This window comes from Paralichthys olivaceus, chromosome 14 (assembly GCF_024713975.1).
Source record: "Paralichthys olivaceus isolate ysfri-2021 chromosome 14, ASM2471397v2, whole genome shotgun sequence".
In the NCBI taxonomy this organism is placed as follows: Eukaryota; Metazoa; Chordata; class Actinopteri; order Pleuronectiformes; family Paralichthyidae; genus Paralichthys; species Paralichthys olivaceus.
Window position 1 is genome coordinate 4,259,432 of NC_091106.1, and position 26,485 is coordinate 4,285,916.

General features: G+C 40.8%; 2 protein-coding genes across 34 annotated transcripts in view; one reads left to right on the forward strand and one right to left on the reverse strand.

Annotated features, from left to right (window-relative positions):
- rims1a (regulating synaptic membrane exocytosis 1a) overlaps window positions 1-9,582 on the reverse strand; it is an 88,685-nt gene extending 79,103 nt beyond the window's left edge. For 14 of the 33 annotated variants that reach the window (XM_069538480.1, XM_069538482.1, XM_069538481.1 and 11 more), the window contains exons 1-2: window positions 8,716-9,581; window positions 3,235-3,309 (exon numbers count right to left, since the gene is read on the reverse strand). In XM_069538480.1, coding sequence (XP_069394581.1) covers window positions 3,235-3,309; window positions 8,716-8,876 — 236 coding nt within the window. In that variant the 5' untranslated portion in view covers window positions 8,877-9,581. Of the gene's footprint in view, window positions 1-3,234; window positions 3,310-8,715 lie in introns of all 33 variants that reach the window. The other 19 variants (XM_069538509.1, XM_069538506.1, XM_069538486.1 and 16 more) reach the window with 3 other exon arrangements.
- A 2,752-nt stretch (window positions 9,583-12,334) lies between these two features.
- asrgl1 (asparaginase and isoaspartyl peptidase 1) lies at window positions 12,335-24,473 on the forward strand. Its single transcript, XM_020088033.2, has 7 exons — window positions 12,335-12,540; window positions 15,428-15,623; window positions 17,611-17,753; window positions 18,189-18,343; window positions 20,426-20,547; window positions 22,071-22,181; window positions 22,801-24,473. Exons 2-7 carry the CDS (start codon window positions 15,437-15,439, stop codon window positions 23,013-23,015), a joined length of 933 nt encoding a protein of 310 aa, XP_019943592.1. The 5' UTR covers window positions 12,335-12,540; window positions 15,428-15,436; the 3' UTR covers window positions 23,016-24,473.
- The last annotated feature ends 2,012 nt before the right edge of the window (window positions 24,474-26,485 follow it).

Consider the following 26,485-nt stretch of genomic DNA (forward strand, 5'->3'; position numbering starts at 1 on the left):
ATAATAACACTCGTCATTGTTCTGAAATAAACAGAGACGCCAGAGAATATGTAAATAAGCAAGTGAGACTCACACACACCTACACACAACTATGAATGTGCTGCCCCGTGCAGATAGGCTACGTGCCTACATACAGCGCAACTACAGCATCAATTGGGCTTTAGGCTTTTCCACATTGCCAGCCCCAGCTACCAGGGTACAACGTAACATGGATAATCAATTACAAGCATTGCTGACCCTGTTGTCTTCGCTAACAGCTGCTGTGCACTTCAGTTCTGCATTTTTACAATGATACAACCATTTACATGTGTAGGAGACATAAGAGCTGCTAATCGAGCAATCTTGCTTCATTCTGCAACTACCAACCTAATGCTTCCTGAGTACACCAACAGGTCCATGCCCAGTGTACGTGGGTGGGTGGTCACATGATATGTGTTTTCAGGTGTGTCAGGATGGACAGGGATTAAAATTTATACAGAGCCAAAAAAAACAGACAGAGATTAGAGTGGTGCAGATGTAAGATGAGTGTGTGTCAATGATTTCAATGTCATCCATGTCAACAGGGGTTAAGTATGAAATTGCAATAGAGTGGGATTTGCTAATGGTACAAACATAAGCAAAGATATTGACCTAACAAGATTTTTTCTTTTAATTTATTGGTAGCAATAGGCTGACAAATATAAATACATTATATATACGCAATTCAGGGAGTTACCAACCGTCCACATAGCCTATGCCAAGTAGCATGTATAATGTTTTAGGACGCATCTTAACTAATGTCTTTAACCATGTTGGGGGTAGTAGGTACCTTGAACATGCTACAGTACAGACACTGGACAGTTCTTGCAGTGTTCTACTGCACATGTGCACAGCTGAGCTCACATTGACTCCAGGAACACAAGTCCAGTTTAGTTAAGTGAACATAGTATTATAAGAAAAGAGCAAGTATATTATTCACATTACATGAGTTGAACCAACTTGATAGTGAAAAATAAGTAAAGAACACTAATATATATATATGCAATTATGCTCTATTACCTTTAACAAAACTGTCATCCAGAATGCAACCAAACACTGGCTCTAATAATTTACAAAAAATAAATGTTTTATTTGTATAGTCCAATATCACAAGTTAGAACTGTCTTGTTTTGCTGTGGTTTGGACTAGACATGGTTGTATCTCTGACCCAGTTCTGTGGCCTGTGCAGGAGCAACACTTACTGTTATGTCTGGTGAATAATGTGGGGAGTACTGACCAGAGAGGGACAGATTGTATAATGTTATAAACGGGGGCCATATTGTGGGATTCCTCGGAGAGTCAGATGTGCTCCAGCTGACTTACTCTGTAATCCCACCTCACATTCTGATCCAACACACACACACACGCACAACACACAAACACACACGTACACAGACGTACACACAGATAAAGCTAAAACCAAGCGTTATCCTTTGATCATTGTGTGGCTGAAAAAAAAGACATTGCAGGCCACAGGAGTCACAGTGAACAGAAATGAATGAAACCAGCATTGCAACGCATAAATAAGCCGGTGGCATGGAGCTGCTCATATAACATCAAGGAGTAAAAATGACAGTTCATTTCAAGTAATGTTGGCAATTCAAGTCTCTATTAACGACCACTGATCAAATAACCAGACATTACACTCTCTCTCACACATACACACACTGTGGTAAAGGAAAGATGATGACTGAGCAGAGCCATTATAAGGAATCACTCTTGGCCAACCCATCAAGCATCCAATCTCCACTAATTGGAGATGAGATGAAAAGCATTATCCCAGAGAAAGCTAATGTCTAACCACCTGCATTCTCTCTAGGACGTTAGTTAGCAAGCTGGCAATGATTGGAAGGTTTAGAGGAACTAAGAAGCAAAGATATTTTCCCTCTTGTAAATTGACATTTAAAGTTTACTTTTAACAATAACCTCACAGCAGTCACTTTAATGATATAATGATGATATAGAGTTATCGTAAGGTCGCCAAGAAAGGACGGTTTTAATAATTTTTATGTCAAACAGTATCTTGTAACAAAGTCTTCAGCCATGTGGGAGATGCAGCCGAAACAAGACTCAGAGTTATAACATCTGTAATCCAGCACAATGTGAGGAAAATCTGTGATAGTATTGCTCAGTATTACGATGACGATAAATGAGCGGGCCTATTGTTAATAGTTTTACAACATAGTTCTTAGTTTTGTCAGAGTGTTTGCCTGAAGAAGTCTTAGTTTAGTAAAATGTGGAGAAAAAGATGGTGGGATTGAATAACTTTTCCAGTTAGCAAAACATTTAGCTAACTTTTACTGTGGCTGAATCGTTGCCACCATGCTCTTTGACTAACCACAAGCTTCCAGCACCACCTATCTCACAAGGATCTGCTGACAAACATCACTGTGCATCACATCGTTCAGACCGTTCAATGCATGTGCACAAAACCCAGTTACTAAGTCTTCTGGGCAAATAAAACTGGTTGCTGATTTGCATTTCTAATAATAAATCCCAGTGCTCATGTATCTCTCATCTCTTTTTCAAAGCTCATGTGAGATTCCAGATATCAAGGAGAAGTTGAAGTGAAACATGTCAAACACAAACACACACACACACACACACACACACACACACATTCCTCCAGACAGGCAGCTGAGCAAACTGTGAGACCAACAGAGCATCTGAGAGCAGCCATGGAGGAGGAGGACCACAATATCAGCTTGTCTCCAATGACTTAACAGGATCTGGACCAGACTTGTCAGACTCAGCCCGTCCGTCTTTACCTTAGACACCGGTAGCATTGACAGATCAGAGACTGAAGCTGGGCTTTGTGTTTGGCTTTAAAAGGACACACAGTCACTCAGAAAGTAAAGAAGGCCTACGGAAATGTTTTCATTTTCAGCGACACCACATGAAGCATATTTCCAACAATCAAAATTGAGGTGTCTGTCCAGCACCATCCCACTTAGAGTATCACACAAATTGCATAATCATGCCTTGAGTCACCCTTGAAAAACACCAGAATGCAGGTTTATCTTTTATACTGTGACTCATCCAAGGTGCGAAAAAGATTTCACAACAAAGCATGAATGTGTGGCTGCATGTCACCGAGAGGTTGTTTTGGGCCACAGGGGTGAAGTGACGTTAAAGTGACGCAAAAAAAAATATCCAGCCCGTTTCAAACTCGTTTTTTAGTCCAGTTCGTGGTGGAATAATGTTGTTGCCACTCACCGGACATCATTTTGCTGTGGAGGTTTCTTCTGCCCGACCAGGTTCACCGTTCTTGCTTGGATAGGCTTCTCTTCTCTGAAAGACACAAAGTTAAAAACTACCGTTAGCACAAACAGGTCAAGAACAAGTTTTTTGTTCCATTTGGTTTATTTATATACTTTTGTATTCCCCTTTTACGATGAACAATTAACTGCAAGAGGTTGGATTGCAGTTAGAAACGACATAAATACACCTCACCTCATCCTCCCCTCCCAAGCATTTAGGAGAACCTATGGTGGCCTTCAGCTAACATTAAAGCTCTAATGACCCTCTTTAGAGACGGTGTTCAATTTGTCCATTCTGGGCTACTGTAGAAACATGGCAGTGCAACATGGCAGCTCTGTGGAAGACAAATCTGCTACCCAAAAAAATAAATCAGGCTCAGTCTATCGTAAGAAAAACAGTCTCAGTGTTTTTACACTATTGAAATGTAATGATGAATATTACATTCCTTTTCTGCCAATATATCCTACACACTGGACCTTTAAAGGTTGGATAAGCATATTATTTAATACACTTTTTGTCAAATTCTGCTATCTCCTCTGGTTTAAATACACAGCTCTGGCTCTGTATTTGGCAAAGAAAGAAAGCTGGAAGACCCAAACACCACAAAAATGTTCCTGCCAATCAGCAACAAGGATATTCATGCTGGTGCACAGGACAGGGTGGTGGTGATTGTAGCTAACATTACGCTAAACCTCTTTCTTAGAGCAATTGTTAATGAACCATGGAAACATCACCTGTTAGACCTCAAAACAAGATGATGTCCTCATTCATCTGCCGTCTAAGATTAAGGGATGGGTGGACTGACAGAAAAGAGGTCTCAGATAACATACACCTCCTATACTACTTCTGAAAGGAACAACAACTGTTAACCACTGGAAATTATACTTTCTCACTAGCACACTGGCTGATTCTGGTTGGTGAATGTGTAGTTTGTGTAAATACTGACAATGTATTTTGTTTACAGATGTTTTTGGCAGCTAATTCCAATCTATTGAGATCAATGGTTCGGTGGGGGCAGCTGTGGCTGAGGGGGTAGAGCGGTCTTCCCCATCCGCATGCTGAAGTGTCCTTGGGCAAGATACTGAACCCTGAATTGCCCCTCATAGAAAAAGTCCAATAGATGCACTGGATGAATGTGTGGGTGAATGTCAATAAACTGAAATGTAAAGCGCTTTGAGAGGTCATGAAGATAATAAAAGCTCTATATAAATACAGACCATTACCTGGACAATGCACGTGCATGAATGTGGAGGGTGCAGCTTCTAAAGGAGCAATGATGGGAGGGGTGTATTTGTCTTCAAATAACAATTCCCTTAACTTTCACAAAAGTGTCATCAAGGATTTGCCTGAACTGAAAATATAAATATATAATATAAAATAATATATAAATATAGGAGCATATGGATTTCAACTGCCTTCTTGTCCACTAGTTAGTTCAGCTAACCCTATAAACGTAACCCTAACCCTAACTCTAATGAGTTGTAAGAGAGTTCAAATTTAAAGGCGTATGGCTAATTAGTGTCACCCAACACTGCAGCCACACAACCAAACAAAAAAAGGTGCTAATTCTCAAAATACAAACTGAACCGACATGTCCACTTTTATATAGGGATACCTTTAGGCACCGATGACAGGCCTTAGACAACACTGACATGCTTTCAATATGTCCACAGAGCCCCTCAGGGTGCGCTTCAAAACCGTCTCATCCATAAAAATGAACAGTGAGCTCTGATCAGCCTGATCACAGAGGGAACTCCAGAGAGAAATCCCCGCCAACGCCCACGCAGTCTCAAACAGAACATGTCTTTTTTATCGTCAATACTGGTGATACCCCTCTTGTTAAGAGACACTGTTGGCACAGTATGGTGATATCTCTTTGTTCCTCAAGGATACTCAAGATTTCCTGCTGTACTGACAGTGGTGACTGACTGTGTGTTCTCCTCGCATGTGTTTCAGTGTTTCACTATTGTAACATCTTAATGCAGTATAAGTACAAATTGATCTGAATAGCATGTCCTGTGTAAATATGAGTTAATTGGTTAACTTTAATGTAAAGGATCACACTATTTAAACAACTTTTATAGGGTTTGCTAACAGTTTTAATATTGTGAAAAAATGAATGGAGGAAGCCAACAGACACGGGACGTGATTGGTAAAAATACATTCCAATACAAATTGGTAACAGCATCAACACAGGCTTCATTAAAATGATCCACACTGAATTTCCAATAAAAGAAATGTCAATGTAATTATTACATTTCTGTGTTTCCTGACAGGCTGTTGATTCATTTTGTATTGTTCCTTGTCCTCATGTTATCTCACATAAAATGATCCCATTCAGTTTCACACAGGGAAGACAGCACTGGTATTGGATTTGTAGTAGGCAGGTTCCCTATGTTGAGGAACAGTTTCAGGGATGAAAAAACTTGGATCGCCGTATCGGTTGTAGTGAATGAGCTAATACACGCAACAACTTAATTTGGTCTTCACGGTTCTTTAAAGTTAGATTTAACTGAGAGATTCCAGTCTTGAATATAATGTAAGAAAAGTGTAACTTGAGGATGGTGTGTCTGAGATATTTTACAGCTCTCACTCACACACATCTGATATCTTGTTTTCCAAGATTGACATGAGTAAATCTCTGGCATCGCTTGAACTTTAAAATACGACACTCCTTACATTTGTCTGCAACATATCTACAGTACGTATAGCACATCTGGCTTTCGAGCTCAGAACAAATATTGCAAGCGTACTTACAAACACACAATTCACATTACTACATTTTTGTTTGAAAGTGCGTCAACTCTCCTATGAATACACCTGACATCCACACTAATGCAGAGTTTTACAACCGTTTAATACTTTGGAAATGCTGCTGGTCCCGTTTTAGCTTGAAAACTCTGGACGATCTTTAGGAACGATGGCATAGACGCTCACACCCACATGCTGATGGTCTGTTCAGTGTTTCATGTGTAGGAGACAAGCTACTATTCGAGCAGTTCCTATGACACCAGCACACGCATGCCCAATGTGCATGAGCAAGATATTGGGTAGTTATTCGGCCCGAGGCGTAACCAAGGTGTTTGTGTGGACAGAGTTATGTGGATTTGGTCTTAGGTTTTCCCAGTGGTTACATATACATGTTATAGGTGTTCCCTGTGCATTCATTTTAAACCTGAGACAAATTTTTTATGTTTCTATCTTCAAGGTGCACTCACACGTACAGTAGTAGCTCTCTGTGAAATTAAAATACACATCATCACCTCCACGTCATTCAACTACACCTGCAGAGAGTAAGGCTACATACATGTTGTCATTCGTTATGTTTTCCATAGACATGTAGGTTGAAGTGATTGCAACGAGATGCAAGAGTTCACTTCCCCTGGGCCTCTGGTTTCGGTGCAATATGGACGACTCTCCTACTGGTTAAGAGAATCATTTTGTGTACGTTTGCTTTGCAGCAATTGTTATGGCTCAACTTAATTTGTATGGTTGAGGTACAGTGAGGGGATGCTCATCACTGCTTGTGGATACTTTGTTATATTGCTATAAGGCGAAGCGTCACACAGTAATATGTTTTTCCATTTATAATATGAAATTAAGGCTGTGTACAGGACTGAGGCTGAGGTTAACTATCATCGACTGCTTGTCAATATTTCTTTTGTGTGAATGAAACACATTCTTATCATGTAACAGTTTACCTGATGATAATAACTGACGAGAAGCCATTGTGTATCTACACTTACATCACATCACAGCTATGGCTATACACCCTCAGGGAGGTATACTGTACATATGTTCAATATTAGGAAACTGATGGCGAGTATATATCTTAAACTGCTCATGAGACGAGAGTATTCTCTACCTCGCTGCATTACAACCCACACTACTCTACTGCAAGTACACTCACCATGCATTAGTCAACCAGTGCAGCTTTTCAGTGCAGACCCAATCGTAAAGACTCACACGTACACACACATGCATGCACACAGGTTTGCTGTGGCAGTCTCCATCCAAACAGTGATGAGAGGAAACGGTGCTGAAGCCACTATATGTTAGGACATATATGTGCTGACATCCTGCCTCAGCTGCAGACGCTACTGCATGACACGACTGAATCCACAGCCTCTATCTAATACATTACTGAAAATGATGCACAGCCACTTAGAGCTGGAGTTATATATATTGGACATTTCCTTCTTTAGATGCAATGAATCGATATTCCGTTCCAGTGCTGGGCTATCAGTCCGTGCAGAGTGCTTAAAATAGAACAGGGACGTAAAGCTCGAAGAGTGCCTTGCTTAGGTGGGTCGCGCTATCTTTCTTGCTGCCAATCTATGCACGCAGCTCCATGCAGGCCAGGCAGAGAACGTGAGAGAGGCATTCGTTTCAAGTTTGTGCTTTTTTCTGGTCGTGGAGGGGAGCAGGTTGGACGTGGGCTGGTTCCCGTTGCCGATCGCAGCGACAAATAAATCTGGTTGGGGACACGTTTCTCCATGCATGTACGGTGGTGATATGGAGGAGGCAGGGGTGGATGCACACAGTGAATCTAAGTCACTCTTGATTCAAAATGACATTACACAGGCACCTTTTTTCTACCCTGTTATAGGCCCACTGGTTCTATAACCGCCTGTGAGATGTCTGTTGCAGGAGCATTGGCCTACATACAGTGCATAAGGCTGGGGAAGGCTCAACCGCACCCCTGAGCTGCAAACAGCAGCTGTTGAGATGGATGCTGCACAGATGAAAGCCAACAGGGAGGGCTTTACTTTTACTATTCTCAAAGCCAGGCGTCAGCGAAGCCTCCTGCAGTTCTCCTGCTGCTGCATCTATCAATGAAATAATTCAGGCCAAGTCCAAACCCTCTCCGCTTGACTCATCGGTGTGAACGGTCGTGATGACATTATGGAGACGGGCTAAGATGAGGAAGTTGTTATTCTTCCATCTGAGTGGAGTGTGATGCTGCTTGATTATGGGGAATGGTGACACACCTTCATCCTCCCACAATCCTCCTCTTCCTCCCTCCTGAGCAGCTTAACCCTGACCCACCAGTCTCTCAGGAGCATGTGAGAATCTGCAAACTGGACGTGAGCCGGATCTAATTTGGCCCCATGCACAGAGGTGCTGCCTGTATGGGTTTGTGAGCGAGTGAGTTCTGAGTGGAGGGACCTGCAGGATGTACACATACACACACACACACACACACACACACACACACATGCATGATCAGGTACACTGGAGTAGAGAAGAAGTCCTGATGCTGAGACATTTGATCCATAGGAGAGATGGAGGTGAATGGACTTCAGGCCCAGTCTCTCGCTCTCTCTCTCTCTCTCACACACACACACACATTCATACACTCTCTCTCTTTCACAACACACACACACACATTCATACACTCTCTTTCTCCTCTCTCTCTCTATCTCTCCCTCTTACTTTAACATGGCCTCCTCCTTCGCCTCCTCCTCCCGTTGCCGAGCCAGCACAGCCATGATGATCTTCCTCTCATCCTCTGTCAGATGGCTCAGGTCCGGTTCCGGGATGGCCGGGGCGACGGGTGGGCGCGGGCCGCCCCGAGGGCCCACCGAGGCGAACATCTTCCCCACCACCTTCCTCTCCTCCCTCCCTCCTCCTCCTCCTCCTCCTCCTCCTCGCCTCGGTCGGGATCACGGATAGAAAACCCGCTGGCGGAGTCCACGGATCACGACATGGCCCACGGACACAGCGGCGGTTGGAGCGACTGATGCGGAGTTCCCATCGCGGTGGCGGGGGGCAGCCAGGGCGGCAGCGGCAGCGGCGAAGGCGGCGGCGGCGGCAGCAGTGTCGGTGCTGGCTGTGGTAGTAGTAGCAGTGATGGTGGTCCCGGTTGCCGTCTTTCAGCCTCTGCTTCTCCCTCTTGCTGCTCGGCTGTCTTCTCCCCCCACCCCCCTCCCACCGCCCGCCCGCCCGCCTCTGCCCTCCACCACCTCCGTTTTACGGGGAGCCCATGTCACCGGCTGTCGGTAGGGATGCTGGCACACGGGAGGGGGATCTTGCTTGCTGTCCTCGGCCAGGCAGAGAGCGGAGGAGGGTCCCTAATGGCGGCTCGGGGCTCCGCTCGGTCCGGTGGGCTTGTCCGTGATGCTGCGGGGCGAGGCGGCGACTTCTTGTTGTGCAGCGCCGCCGCTGATGCTGATGCTGATGATGCTGATGCTGCTGATGCTGCCGCTGTCAGGGAGACGGAACCGTCAATGGGACCGCAGCCCCTCAAGCGCGCTCACTTCTCCTGCGGCGGGAGCGCGCAGCCCTCATTTGAGAATGGGGGGCTCCACTCGCCGTTGAGATGCGCGCTCACGCCAGCCTATAGCACACGCAGGAAATGATGGGTTTCTCAAAGGTGCATAGTGGGTCATCCCATACATAGACCATTTTAATTAGCTCATTAGATAAGTGATAGAAGTTTTATAGCTAAATGATAAGCCCCATGGATAGATAGATAGATAGATGCTTTGTTATTTATTATTGCATTATGAATAACTGGTAAATTTGTGTAAATTGTATTTAATAAACATATCACATTATTCTGATTCACACTGGTCATACAGTGATCCAAGTGCATTTTGCTGCTAATTTAAGGTTTTTAAATTAGTTCATAGGAAGCATAATACTAGCATAATTGGTATATACTCCAACTAATAACTAGTAAATGCTCAACCTGCAAGAGTGTCAAACATGATAACAATTTAAATCCATCATAAAGTCCAAAAAATAAACTATGCCCACTGTATGACTAACTTGGATAACTTAGTATCGCATGCAATCCTATAGAACCATTTTCTATGGATGAAACCCTTCACAGTAAGAGTGTGTGCACTCTCCTCCTCCCTCCCACCACTCATTGCGTTTTGCAATGACGCGCATCCCTCTTTTTTGTCCTCCCTCCCTCCATTGCTTCCTTCCTTCAGTCCGTCTTGCTTATATCCATCCTTCAAACACTTCCCACCACACACGCGCACACACACACACACACACACACACACACACACACACACACACACACACATTCTTGTAGTTCTGTCTCAGTGAGGACACTCACTGGTATAACGCATTAGCCCCTTACTCTAACCTTAACCATCACAACGAATTGCGTAACCCGTATCTAAATCTTATTCTAACCCTTACCATAATAAGTCTTGACACTCAAACATGCCTTTGAAAAAGTGAGGACCTGCCAAAATATCCTCAAGTTCCAAAAATACCCTGACTCTGTAGGGTCTATGCTCAAAATAGTCTTCACAGATATACAGGCACACAGACAAACAAGCACACAATATTTCTTAATAAAATAATACAATGTGCAGTGTGAAGGGTTGGTGTTTACCACAACGCTATGCAAATGCATGACTATAGGTTGACATTTACAGCATGTCAGTATACAACATTTTAATTATGGACTGTGTGGTCTAGGGGCTCCCAAACATTGGTATAGAGGTTCTAGGGGTGTGAGTCACAGTGGCAAAATATAAATCAAACATACAGTACAATATTAAAGGCAAGGTCATATACTGAGTCACTATAGTCTAAATTTCTAAACAAATAATAAATTATATTCTTGGTCACAGACCCAGGTTTGGCAAAAACACAAACAAATATCTGAGCTGCCTATAATTATTAATTGTTAGCTATATGACTTTCACACTGGTAATTAGACTATACATCTTTTGGAACCCTCAAGTACCCAAACTCAACACTGTTAACCAGCCGAGTCCTGGTCAGACAGTTTGACTTGACATAACTGACTTTGTATTTTAGCCCAATAGCCATCAGCTCACTCACTGGGCAGCAGGCCTACTCACATCTACTGAACTGCAAGTGTAGCGTGGTGACTCATCATCATCATTGTTCCTGCTGTATGTCGCTGGTGCTCTTCATCCCTGTCCGTCTCCTGTCTCCTCTGTAGCTCGGCACAGCTCCTACCCAATCCATCCTTACACCTGCTGTGGAAATGAAGCGCTTTAAAGCTCCTGTGCTTCTGTCGGAAGAGAGAAGTTTCGAGTGTGACTGCTGGATTTGTTGCCTCTCAGCCAGCAAACTCATCTTTTGTTGTTTCTGTGTTCTGATTTGAACACCTCATGTTATCAAATCCATTGTTATCTGCTAACACATCCAAGCCAACAAAAATATGTTGAATAACATTTCTGACATGCAACACACACCTGCTTGACAAGTTCAACAGTTCTGACTCATTTTACAGGAGGTTTCTATTGATGGCAGAGAAAGCCTTAGTGTGCACTGCCTCATTTCCAAAAGCCACTACTCAATAAAATAAAAGCAATCAAGTACTACTACTACTAATAATAATTTAGAAATGGTTGCAATTTGGAGACAAATTTTAATAAAATATTGATACAACAGTAGTAGTATACTACTACTAGGCCAACTACTACTTCTACAACTACTACTACTGTGACCACAGTTACTACTTCTTCTAGAAGTACCTGCAGTTCTACGACTATTTAACTTGTTACTAGTAGCTTACTATAACTATACAATACTATGCTATACATTCTACTATAAGAATTATTACTAATAAAATAATAAATAAAACGACATGTAATTATGAAAAAACATACAGGTCAACAAGTTAATCTCTACACACGCATGTCTGCAGAGCTTTAGCTGAGCAAAGGCTTTACTTTTTAATTTGTACTCAAAATATACATAAAGATACACAACAAAAGGAAAAAGAAATTAAATAAAGAATATATTTGAGTGCTTGTGGGATGAGCCGTAAAATAAAACATACAATGTTTATATAAAATATTCAGTTTGTTGAAAGCTGTTCAAAGCATGGTGGCCTACTAGTGAATTTACATTTAGGATTCATATAATTACATTAGTCAGATTAATCATATAAACAATGTGGGTGTCTTTCTGTGTCCAATCTTCGAGGAAACTTAAAAACACAAAGTCGTTTACTAATTCATTCTCATTTGTTTTTAATGATCAGTGTCTGATTCAATCTAAATGGAGGATAAATGACATGTAAGCGTGTTTTATTTTGAAAACGTCAAATCCCGGAAATGCTGTTGTGTTTACAGCCTCATGAAGCCGTCGGTGATATCGATGCAGTGCTCATGGTGGAGAGACTGACACAATCCGTGGTTCCTCATGAGAGCACCGTCAATATCTGGTCCAGCCTCAGACTGTCATTAATAACCAGCACAGAGCTTCACATGTTCGAGTCCCGTTAAACTGCGGTCGGACAGGACAGGGTGCAGGGTGAGTACCGCCGGACCGTCATGTTTGCACCGGTATTAATTACCAACCTGTTTATCTGGTAATCTGGTTCATAAAAACTCCACCGTGTCCTCCTGCAGGGTCTCCTTGTCGAACACAACACTGAGCAGTTCTTGTTGAATTTTAATGTAAACTGGGTGAATTCTGCTCATCTGGGACATTCTTTGCCCAATTTTGACTTGTGCGATTTATTCTGATATCTGTTTTACACATGAGATCAACATATTATACCTTTCTGTAATCCAGCAGAGGTTTTCTAACCACACCAGCAGAAAGAATGGAGACATCCCAGGGGGAGACAAAGTAGAAAATGCTGCCTGAATTTGATAATCTGGGACAGGTTGCTTTGTAATCTGGGACACTTTGTATACATCTTTCATGCGTTTTGCATGACAAGCTCAATATGACCAATTTTCAAAAAGCCATATTTAAAAATGACAGACAGCTGACTAACACAATGTATATTATTCAAAGAAATGTAATTAATTCATTCTGACTTATGAAAGTCATATTTATTCATAAAGGACCCTAGCCTAAATAAAGAAACTAAACATTCTATTAAAGGTGTATCACATTAAAAAAAAAATCTATTAAATTTCAATCAAAAGCAAGATAAAATAACAATAACACATTTGGTAATTCATTATTGGGTTAGGGGTAAAAAAAATGGGAGGAGAAAAATGTGTTTACTTTTGGTTTTGTCCAGGTGTGTGTATCTGGAGACAAACTCCCACAGAGACACAGCTTATGACAGGAAACACTAATTTAGTGACCAACCTTCCACAATAAGGCAACTAAATAAAATAGCTCACATAAATTACATTTAAATAGATAAACGTTACACTATAACAACTAACTGGATAAAGTTGATGATAATAATAAATATTTTAGTTCATAAGATATATTATTAGCTATCTATCAGCTATATATTGCTTGTTGTGAGTCTTTTTTCTTCTATAGTATCGATAATCGTGAAAACCGTGAAGCCGTGATATTTCCTCGGACGATCATGGCACCAAAATGTCATATCGTGACATCCCTAGTTTGTGTCTTTTTCCTTCCTTAGTATCAATAATAAAGTGTAGAATATCGTGAAACCGTGATATTTCCTCTGACAATTATCGTTGCACCAAAATGTCATATTGTGACATCCCTAGGACAGACTCTTCTGTGCTCTTTGAATCATCACCTAATAAGCTAACTGAGTATGTGCTATAACTAACCAGACAATCATATTAACAGACAGGGACAGACAGTATTTACCATTAACACCTGTCTGACAATATGTTACATCTAGTCCATAAATGTATATTTCCACCATTTTGAGAACTTAAATGACTGTCCCCGATTACCCAAAGCATGGTGTCCCACTTTATCAATCATGTTTGATAAAGTGGGACAACCTGGAGAAAAAAACCCTGAAACACATTTTCCACAACTTGTGATGCTTGAGAACACCACAAACATAATTTGATAACAATAAGGAACATTGCCTTATTTATGACAGATTTATATCCTTCACATTAATCTTATGTCATGGACCTTATCATGCAATTCCAAGAGGGGGCCATCTGATTGACACTTGCCCCACCCCTTTCTGTGACATCACCACTATGAAGTCATATGATTTCACTCACATGATATCCGTGCTAAAGTCCTGTTGACTATAGATTTAGTTAGAACAGAAAATAAACAGACTGAAGCTGAGTTGTCTAATATTAGCCAATGTCCCAGATTAACACCCTATATCCTTTAAAATGGTAAATATAGCCATTTTAACATTAGGTTTTATTTCGCCTCATGCTGGCGCCAGTGAGACCACTATAAGTTTATGGTATATGGCTCATTGGACTCGCATATTTAATACCAGACTTTATCTATCTGTTGTTGTTTCAATGGATTAGCCATTAAAGACAAGAAAAGCTTGTAGCATTGTTAAGGTCTGCTCAAAGATCATTGGAGTCAAGTGATGTATGTTCACTCTGGAAGAATCAGGTGAAAAAGAAGGGAAGAGTATTATCAGCCAACCTGATCATGTTTTGTCTCATGAGTTCACAGTGATACCTTTAAGATAATTATGTACCTCCGAGGAGAACTAACCTCCAAATCTTTCATTCCTTCTGCTATCATGCTGCTAAACTCAGACAGTAGTCATTTTAAATGACATCTTTTATGACTGTGCCTTTTACATGATAACACATGTAACAAATGTCCTTAATTATTGTCTTTTTAATTGCAATTTATTTTCCATCCTTGAAGTTCACAGAAAAATGAAAATGCACTCATTATCTACTCACCACTATGCCAATGGGGGGGTGGGTGAAGTGTTTGAGTCCACAAAACACTTTTGGAGTCAGGGGTAAACAGTGTAGCAGCCCAATACAATACAATTGAAGTAGCTGGGGACTGCTTATTCAAACAGAAAAAAATAACTGAAAAAAATGTTCAAATTCGACTCAGATTTTCTCCTAATTTCTACTTTACGATTACTTGGAACTTGATTTGTCATTGGCAGAGATTAACTTAAACAAGAATTAGGTGAAAATTCTTTGTCACCAATTTTTAAAAATAATATTTTATAATTGCAAGCTATGAGTGCCATAATGAAAATAGTTAAGAGTGATGTTTATATTGATATATTTTTCTTCCATACCTTGGCATGTACATATTCAAGCCACCAGAAAAACAAAAGCAAAATGCTTTATCTGACAGTCCAAACTATTAAACAGATATAAAGTTTTAGTTTTTATGAACTACTTTCAGACCATTTTCAACTCTTAAGATTTAGTGATATGTGCAGAAAATTAAACTGTTGAAAAAACGCTAGTTCCTCCATCTTGAGTCACATTCTCCCGCCTTACCTTGTCAGGTGATTGACATGTTGCCTGTGGTGGTGGTCCATGGAGGGGCGGGTCATATCCCAAAGGAGCGGTCGGAGAGGTCCACTTCAGGGGTGTGCTCAGCAGTCCGAGCAGGGTACGCCATCCTCCGGGGAGGGGGCAGCAGCATGGATGCAGTGGTGGAGGCTGTGTCCCAGCTGGAGAATAATCCCTCCTTCAATGCAGGTAATGTAAAAACACAACACAGGTGTACATAAATAACTATTCCCATGATGATGTCACCAGCAGACACGTTGTTCAACCGATTCAATTACTTTTATAACAAACCACTCAAACTCAGAGAGATGACAATCTATTTATTTTGACCAATAAATGACCAAGATGTGTTGTGGTGCTAGCAAAGCTAAAGAAAAATCAGTGTTGATATGTTGTTAGGGTTAGGGTTAGACTCAGCTGAACACCCCTCACCTCACCCTCCCCTTACAAACATGAAAAAGAACCTGTGGTAGCCTTTATTGTCATAAAAACTCAAAAGGTGTTTAGTTTGTCCAGTCTGGACTAATGTAAAAAACATGGCGGCCTCCGTAGAGAGGGTCCCCTCCATGTAAATATAAAGTATTTAAATATAAAGGGCCTTTTCTGGGGTAAAGAAAACTACAGTTCATACAATTTAGATGAAATGAACTCGTGAAAACATCATGAGGATTATTCTCCATTAAATTTCTGCCAATAGATCCCTTTCACCTAAATCTTACACACTGGACCTTTAATCAGACATTGGACAATAATGCATGTGTCATGTTTGGTTTTGCTCGTCAAGAATCTTTGCATATGCACAACTACAACAACTCGTAGATCTCAGTTCAGTAGGTATCATATTGCACAACTTATATTAATAAATTATTTTTTGTTTAAAGGTTCAGTATGTAGAATTGAGTCATATTTAGTATTGAATATTGCAGCCAAATGAATATTTCTCACATCCTTTCAAGTGGTACCCAGGTATATTTCTAACATGTGAAGGTTCCTCTATAGAGCCAGTGTTTGGTTTATCCATTGTGGGCTACATTTGTAAAAACATGGCAGTGCAACATGGCAAGCTCCACGCTTCTAATGCAAATAGAGAGGTTCACTCTAAGGTAATGATAACACAGCGGCTCGTAGTTTCAGGTGATTATACACTTATGAAAACATAACTATGAATATCCAGTTTCAATTCTGCAAATATGTCTGCCCACATCCTATAAAACAGACCTTTAATGTGGAGGATAGAGGTGGATAAAGAGTTCAGTGGTCACTGATGCCACTAATCAAGATTGAGGTTATCAAGATTCATACATGTAAAGTGCAAGATACAGAAATTCTCATTAAGGAAACATATGAGTCAAATCCAAAACCTGAAGAAGCCTGCAGCATCCTCTTCACATTACTGCCAGTGTATCAGACCAAACCTGGCCGTTCAGGCAAAGTTTAAACAAACAACAACATGCAACTATTTTACCTTCAAATATCAGCTACAAAATCATTATGATGGCACACTGACTTTTAATAAGGTAAATGTTTCATTTACCATTTCTTTTCCACTCTCCAATCCCCTGTTCTTCCTCTATATCATTTTGTGGAGTGGGAACCATGTCAAATGAGAAGTGCGTAACTGAATGATGGCCAGTGGCTTAAACTGGTGCAACCAGGTCCAACGAGTTCAGGAATTAAACTGTAGTGTAGATCAGTTTGTGATAATATGACATCATTATTAAGTTTATTATGTTTATTTTTGATGATTAGCAAGGGAATTCGAAATCATAAAGAATTCTAAAAAGAGTTTTCTGTATTTTAAGAGTAGCAGCTCTTCTGATTTGGAAAGTCAGGGATCATACTTCATTCAATCAGTGGGACTACGTAGTCAGAGCTTCAGTCAAGATCATAGGGTCAAGACATTGATGGACTGTCTTTACTGTACATAAAATAACTTTTACACTCAGAGGTAAACCGAATTAAATACCACTGATGGCATGGAGAGGAGCATGCATTTCCTGTTCTTGATAATGTTGAATAAAAATAAGCTCACCTTGGTGAAGCCAGTGTTGACTCTGCTGTTACATTAAGGAATGAAAAGTAGTAGCTCCACTCTGACCAAACGTCACCTCCTCACAAAAAAAACCTTTATCCCCGAGAGGCAAGACACCAAAGAGTTTCTTACATCATCTTTCAGGGTGTGGCTCAGTGCTGAACGTCAAAGGGGAGGTAGAGATGGATGCTATCGTGATGGATGGGAAGACACTGGGAAGTGGTGCAGTCTCTGCTGTACGCAACATAGCCAACCCTGTTCAGCTAGCACGACTGGTTATGGACAAGGTGTGTACACATGCTATATCTAATCAATGGGTCAGGTTGTACTCACATAAAATGTAAATATAAAAATTGTACAACATGTGTGTATATGTACTGTATCTACTCATTCATTTAATAATTGTGCATAAGCATGACTATCTTTACAAACCTTATTTAACTCCTACATTCTGCGTTTAATCTGAAGATCCAAACTGAGAGTAGATGCAGGTGTCTATGTGTGTAGCTTCAAAATGATAAACACAGAGCTACGTCTCAGCTTTGCTAATATTAATAATGTTTTAAGGTTTTACAGCAAATTCAAGAAATTATGTCTCCAGATTGAAATAATGTAGAACCATATTTATGACTGCTGTGTAGTTGCTCTGGTTTTCACATGTAAAGAGGCTTTGTTGTAGTTAAGTGAAGCATTTTATAGATGTGCACTTTGTTCTGTGTCAGACCAGCCACGCGTGTCTGACAGCAGAGGGCGCCAGTCAGTTCGCCCGTGCCATGGGTGTCCCTGAGGTCCCCCTGGAGTCCCTCATCACAGAGTACTCCCGTATGCGCTGGAAAAAGAACTTGGCTCCCGATGCCAACCCTGTGGAGAGCCAAATGTGAGACATGACATGACTTTGAATTATTAGCACACATTTCAGTAGTAGAAGTACCCAGAGTCCTTGCAGTTAGAACCTGAAGTACAACTTTTGTTTATTTTGACCATAGTTTTTCCACGGGAAAAAAACATTTCACAAATCCAAAGATTCAGAGAGACATTTTGAAATACTCCTGCTGTTTAATCAACTTCTCGTTGGCGTTGATGCATTTTTTATATTCTCTATGTTCAAAACACTCATATACTGTAGTTCTTTCCATTTGGGGGTAGCACAGTGGTTTTCCGGCTTAGTTTAGTTGGCTTCTTCCCATAGTCCAATGACATGCAGGTTATTTGGTGACTCTAAATTGCCCTTAGGTGTGAGTGTGTATCCTGGTGTCAGCCCTGTGACTGATGGGCGACAAGTCAAGGTGCCTAATTCCCATTGCCAGCTGGGATCGGCTCCAGCCCCCCAGCGACTCTCAGGTTTAAGTGGCTGGATGGATGCTTTCCATTTGGCTACGGTGGCTCCTTATGTCCCTCAATCAGGCCTAATAAGCTGCTTTTAGAAATGCACTGAACTCCAGAGAACCTCCGGACTTTCTCCGCAGGGGCTGTATTTGTTAGAGCCTCCAGAGTTTCTTTGGTCTTTCTCCAGCTGGCTCCCGAGTATGGAGTCTGCAGAAAATGCTGATGTGAGAACAAAGCAGTTGGGGGGTGGATGACGTATCTAACAGATGCAAAAAAGAAAAAAACAATACAAATATCTCAGTAAGAAAAGCTTCGCCACACACGCGGAAGACACAGATGAAGATGTCAAAAGAGTTTTTGGTGACACATGTTGTGACAGTGCGAAAAGGCAAAATCCAGAGAAAGTCCGGATCCTATTCTCATTTTGCTGAGACAGCAATCAGATCAGCTGACCAATCACTGAACAGTTCTCATTTCAAAGCACTGTCTGGTTAAAAAAAAGACTTGGAGTATGTTTTTGTAATGCAGTAAGCATATGGATGGTTCCTTTTTTGTTGTTGTGGCTCTGGGTCATCATTAGAAGACACTGTGAACCACTGAGAGTCCCAGCTGTCCACAGCTGTGTCAGCTTGAAAAGAGCAGGACACAAACTTCTCACAGTCATTGTTAAAGCCTGCAGTCAGTGAGGACTGGATACTCAGAAGAAAGATTGAATTAGTCTTCCTTTGACCTGGCTTTAGCTGGTTATTGTAGAAACTTACTTATCAGTGTTTTAACATTCGTCCTAAATACGTGTGTGAACGCACCCAAATGTGTCCTCAGTGTGTCCTGAGATCCATCCTATCGCTAGCACCCTGTTTTCACACAGCTCTCTGTCATTATGTGAGTCAACCAGAAGTGTATTCATTCCTATTGGAACCTCTGTGGTCTCTGGTGAAACTCCTTTCCCCTGGAATTTTCCATGTACAATGAAAAAATGTCACTTTTGCGGTGGATTTCGGACGGACTGTATGCACCTTGTCACAGGAAGTCAGCATAATGGTGGACGTTCAGAGGTGGTTTAGGACGCATGTGGCTACATTTTTTCGCTGTATAAACACAAATGCAACCTGGTCCACATGAAGGACTGTCTACTCATCTAATGTCATCTGAGCCTCTACAGTTTCACAATGAATATAAAGTATTTTTCCACTTCCCAATGACCATATGTTGATTCTTTTTTAGCCATTGCCACAAAATCAACACTGATCAGCACATAATTATTTCTATTTTGATTTTGATAAATGGGTCAAATTTTATTCCATAGAAGAGCTGCCTGCAGCTCATTGATTCACTCAGCCCCTCCAGACTCCTCAGACACATCTGTATTGTCATTAAAAACAACATCGCCTGGTCAGAGACGACGTACTGATTCATTTTAACATAGAGCAGAGAAGTGGGACCCGATCACAAATTGTCACAGGAGACACATTCAGGACACATTTGAATGTGAAGAGATTCACTTAGTGCTGTCCACTTGTGACGGAATCTCTCAGGACTAATACTAGGTCTGAATAGGACCTTCAGTGTTCATTAGAATCACATGAAGTAAGTCAAATGCGTTCTGCTTTTTCTTTGATGTTTCTTTGTGCAGGGGGAAGATGGGCACAGTCGGAGCTGTGGCAGTGGATAGCGAGGGAAACATAGCCTGTGCAACATCCACCGGTGGAATGCTGAACAAGATGGAGGGAAGGGTGGGCGACACACCCTGCATAGGTCAGACTGCACATGTCGAGCTTGGTAGTTTAGACCATTTAATGAAACATGACTGGAGAAACAGTCAGAGCCCTGTCTTCAGCAGTCTGTTGGCCTATGACCAGTCCGAGTTTGTAATGTGTAGTCAGTCAGTAAAAGAAGTGCACTTGGTTAATAAATGACTGACTTTTGTTTTCTCTAACAACAGACTATAAACTGTGCTTACACATACTGTGCAATACGATACAACCAGTGTAATGCTGACCAGTTCATATTCATCATGTCAGATGAAGACCGGCTCATACCAATGACCAAATGTTGCACGTACTTTGAGGGAATGAGGGTCTGAAATGATCTCAGGATTGTTTTTATTTTCTTAAGTTCAGTAAGCAGCAGCCAGTGGATTTTGGCCATGTCAGCCCCCTGCAATCTGTCAAATCAGTCAGTGAATGATTAAACTGTCATGAGTCAGTGGACGGATCACAGCCTTGCTCTGAAATACACGTCTGCAGTGACCAATGAAGCCTCTCCGGTCAAAACTGTTCAATAACATGTTGAAGCATCAGTGTAATGTGAAAAAAGTCATCATTTTCATACAAGACACAAACATTTTAAAGCAGTTTGCTTGTCATTGGTTGCCTCTGCAGACTGGAATATTCATAGATATAAATTCTTCATCTTTTTATGATTGATACACATTAGATTAGTACGCCCTGGTCAGGTTGCCAATCTATTCTACACTTCATCATTCATGATGTGTTAAAATGTTGGTCAAATATTACTGCTACAGCGCGACCCAGTGGCTGAATGGTAAAGGTGCATATTCCATGAGCACATACTTATGGTGCATACACTTTGAGCTGCTGGTTCCTGGTGAAACTCCATTCACTGTCTGTCTTCCACCTTCTCTCACCCTGTTTGTTTTCTATCTTTGACAGTGATATCAAATAAAGGCACAAATTCCAACCAAAAATCCTAAAAAACAAACAAGCAAATGTACTCGTCTCCTATATGGTGAAACTGGGAAACAGCAGAAGTTTTGAAAATTAGAATAATTAGCCACAGTCAAAGTTGACTGTTTTAGTAAAGCTCTATTGTTCTAATCAACATCATTTTTGACAAAAATATATATATTTCTATCAATATTCAGATAACCCCTTTGTACACTACCCTATGAGCTAACTGGTAAGAATAGTTGAGTATTTAGCAATTTAAGAGACGAATATACATTATTCTTCAGTCGGTGGAGAACAAAACAGAGAGTGACTATTGGACTTGCATTAATCAAGTGGCAATAAAACAATATTAATGTAATCCCAAAATGAAGTGTTAACCCTGTAGGTTATTTATAGCTTGTTTGTGCTGCACCAAACTGGTTTAATTATGTTTTCAATATTCACACATTTACTTACATGTCTTCACTGACTTGTTTTTCCCAATTCACGTTTCAAAGTGACTTTTCCTCAAAAGTTAAATAAACATCTGGATGTTGGATGAACATTCACTGGTGAAATAACGTGATCGTGATGTTTTGTGTTTGTTAGGCTCTGGGGGTTATGCTGACAACCAGACGGGAGCAGTGTCAACAACGGGCCACGGAGAAACCATCATGAAAGTTACACTGGCAAGACTCATCCTGTTCCACATGGAACAAGGTGATGTACACACACACACACACACACACACACATACACACACACACACTGCCATCTTACGGTAGTGATGTCACTTTGTTGTGTGGAGCTGTAGTATCATCCATACACTCGCCCAACCACTTGCAATTCAATCTTAGCTGTTAATCATGACATCTCACTCAACTACCAAAAGCATAAACTAAATAAAACCAAACTTAAATGACTAAAAATATCAGAGTGATAAGAACTGCCTAAAACATTTGATGTGTAATTGGAATTTATTTAGGTCCATGTGTCATCTGTTAACATAGGGGAAGCAGGGTTTATGACCTATGCTGCAGCCAGCCACCGGGGGGAGCAAAATGATTTTGCTTCACTTGTCGTCCATTTTTATATGTAGTTACTGACCAAACTTAGAGTTTGTCCGCAATGATCAACATGATTTGATGGTTGGTATGAGATTTGATGTCTTGATGGAATTTTCCCTCTGTCTGTAATTCAGTGGAACAAACAGGGTCCTATGTTAAACCACAGTGAACATGATGCAGCTGCTCGCAGGCCCACAGACCACTGTGACCACTGACACCTTGATAAACATTTCATCCTGGTTAACAACCTCACTTCCTCTCTCCGTTCTCAGGTCAGTCAGTGGAGGCCGCTAGTGACTTGGGCCTGGCCTACATGAAGACCAGAGTGGGTGGTCTGGGTGGGGTGGTGACTGTGGACCCCCAGGGCAACTGGGCCGCCCGCTTCTCCAGCCTGCAAATGGCCTGGGCTGCAGCGCAGAAAGACACCCTGCACTATGGCCTGTACACCGGGGAACACTTTACGCAGAGCATCGACAATCCACAGTGACACAAAAATACAACACGTTGGTTTTAGCATTTTCTAAATCCTTGTGTTTATTGACAAAAATAAATCATTTAGATTAATGCTCATGTAAATAATTAGGTTAGGTTTACTGATAAACAGCGGTATTGATTATAACTACACTCCACTTACCTCACATATGGATACATGTAAAGTGAGTAGTGAGAACACAGTTATTTCTGTTGATTGGTTAGTAGAACTTATTGAAGAAACATGCAGAGAAACTGGTGAAGTTATCTACAGACTCTCACCTGATCATTAAAACAGACATCAACAGGAATGTATGGAAACTCATGAGACTTCCAGATAAAGTTAGATGATCATCTGTATGTAAAGATGGACGACATGTGTCCACTTCCTCCAACTATTCAGAAATGAACAAACTTATCAGTCTGCTGTGGAGCTCACTGAACTGGAGCAGGAGCTGTGTCACACTGGAACTACTTTGTCACAAACTCAGGTGATGGATAATCCAACTTCAAGGCTAACATCTAGCTAATGTAAAGCTGTAATCATAAAGGCACTTTTTAATGAAGACTGATTTGTGATCTGTGCAGAAGGAAGTTAGAGGTTTACTTGTTTGTGTGTCTTTTTGCATCTTTGGTTAAAATGTGAATTTTATTCAAATATGATGGTATGATTGACTGGCGTTATTGATTTTGCAAAATATACATTTTCACATGGAATATAAGCTTTTTGTGAATTTCTCAGTTGATTGTATTTAACATGAAGGGCCAGTTTTACTACTGGGAAACTTAACATAATAACGTATACAAATGTTCATCTTTATTTTAAGTATTGAAGTTACTGCTACACTTTGTATTTCCCAGAGAACAGGTAAAGCTCTGTGTTGTCTCAGAGGATTGTTCTGTAGTAGTAGTGTGAGGTGAAACATCATCTCTACATAGCTGAGCCAGTATTTGTGAAGTGCTGCTGATCACATTGTGTGTCTCGTGCTTCATTTTCCCATGAAGTCTGATGTGCAAGGCCCTGAGTGCATGTGTCACCTCTTTGCAGACACTAGATGGTGCTGTTTCACTACAGTTGCTGCTGCTGAGAATAAAGGGACCAACAGAGTCGACAGCCGGTGGCTTTTGTTGTAGCATCAGTCAAAGTCAGGAGCTGTGATGAGTGAAGCCTGAAGCGTCTCACATTAACACTTGTTTTCCTCTGTGTGATGGATTCCTGCTGTATTGTGATGTTGATAAACATGTGAGTTAGTTCACATGAGGATTTTTGAATCATATTTCAAAGTAGACAGCACACAGCATGAGTTCCTCTCTGAAATGAAGGCCTACAAATTGTCTTCCTCCTCTGACAGAGTGTCTTTTATAAGACTCTGTGCCCTGCCCTTAATGTTAACGTGTACTGTATTATACTATATGTGTTGGTTGTGTATTTTTAATAATATTTAATAATATTAATAAATTAATAATAAAGATATTTGTATAATATTTATCACAAACCTTTACCAAGATAAGTGAATTAAGGCAAATTTGATCAACCTGGTACTGTTGCGTGAATATCAGAAGTTCATAAAAATAAACAGTAGGTGGCGCTAATTCTTCAGTCAAGTGTCATTACACCAGGCCAGATACCATTCTGCCATATACAGACACTGGAGAAACCTTCCATCATAAAGTTTACTCTGGCAATACACACACACACACACACACACACACACACACACACACGAAGAACCATGAGATCCACTACAGTAGAGATCTTAATCATCCAGCAGGATAATTCTGTACATATGAATCCAATTGTTCCCTATTGGAAAAAAGAAAATATGCTTTAGTGTTTGTTTCACATTGCTTAGAACACCAGGCCTGTCTGAGTATCACAAGTGGTGAGTGAAGAGAGACAGTTACTGATTAGAAATTGTACAAGCAGCTTCAGAACATTGCAACAAAGCCCAGTGATCGGGACCAGTCAACAGAAATCTGTGCTTTCTCATCTGTTCTCCACCACTTCCAACAGATCAGTGAAATTTGACCCACAGTCCCTCTCTCCTCCGCTTCCTTTGTCTCTCCTCTGCCGTGTTTGCATTTTCATGTATACAAAACACACATTTACTCAGACGCGCAAACACTGCCTCTCTTGACCCCCACTCATTCCCTCACTAATGCAAATGCTATTTTACAAATGCTCTGTATACACAAGGAAGTAGTCTTCCTTATCCTGTCTATTAGGTGGAATTAGATTGAATTCATTTTCACTTTCTGACTCTGCCGCCAGAGAAGAGCCTAATGATCTCCTCTCGTGCCGCTGCTGCTGCTCACATGGTGCTGTCTAATGCATACACACTGTCTGAGGAAGGCAATAAATGCTTTCATCCCTGACCATTGTGTGTTTCATACCCCATTTGCCCATGACATCTGTGTGTTGAAGTTCACTGATGTGTGTGATTAAGCCTTAACTGTCGATTTTTATTGATATCGATTAACTTTGTAGACTTTCTCGAGGGCACTTCTTTTTTTTAAATATATATTACTGTAACTGCAATATGCGGAACACAAATGGTCCAGGACATATGAAACTGATTTTCCTTCTCTCTTAGATAGTTTAATAAATGTTCACATGACAATAGAAAGAAAGTTTTTTTTAAAACAATGAAAGGTTAGTAAATTGTCGAGGATAGATGGATCCGGTTAGACATTCATACTAACTGAACAGGGCCAGCGTTTGAAAAAAACAAACAAACAAACTGGTAAGACTACAATTTCACTTGATTATGTGAAAACACGTCACTTGATATCATCCAACTCTGCAGTCGCCCTCAGCACTAATGAGTGTTTTAGTTTTACATTTGCAGCTTTACTGTCATGATTCACTCTCACTACTCACATCTACATGGTGCACTATTTATCAGCTGAAGAGCCTGATTAGTTTTTTGGGGGATTAGGTGGAGACCAAAACTGAGTTAAAAGACGAGTGACTATTGGATGTATACTGTCAACTGTTAGCTAACATGCTCACTACGTCAACTTTTAAAGGGTTGTCAGTCGGCCAATAATATTTAGCCAGTGTGACCCTTCACAGACATATCAGTCTTAACATCTTGTTTGCCGATACTTTTCATAATTAACAATACAGAAAAGATTTACATTGTACATAAAAATGTTTGTTTTCTATATTATTTTCAAGTTGTAGGTACTTGGTTGCTTTTATTTATAATTATGTATGATAGTTTATGGTTAAACTGTAAAATATCAACCTTAATTTAATGTCTTTGTTATAAAGTGGGAGAGCACCTTCACCTGCACCACAGGATCAATCAGTGCAGGTGAGAGCTGTTAGCTGATTGATCCTCAGGTTTAAAAGGCAGCGGCTGAGCTGCCTCAAAAAGACGGGGAGGGAGAGACACTCAGGACTGACACACAGGACACTTTTGACTTGCATCTGCTGTAGTTGTGTTTGAATAGCACCATATTCATCTCTGGCTGTGTGTG

Coding starts and splice junctions, on each gene's coding strand:
- asrgl1 (XM_020088033.2), top strand. CDS start 15,437: ATGTTGCCTGTGGTGGTGGTCCATGGAGGGGCGGGTCATATCCCAAAG. Junction 17,754..18,188: donor CACGACTGGTTATGGACAAG/GTGTGTACACAT, acceptor GTTCTGTGTCAG/ACCAGCCACGCGTGTCTGAC. Junction 20,548..22,070: donor GGGCGACACACCCTGCATAG/GTCAGACTGCAC, acceptor TGTGTTTGTTAG/GCTCTGGGGGTTATGCTGAC.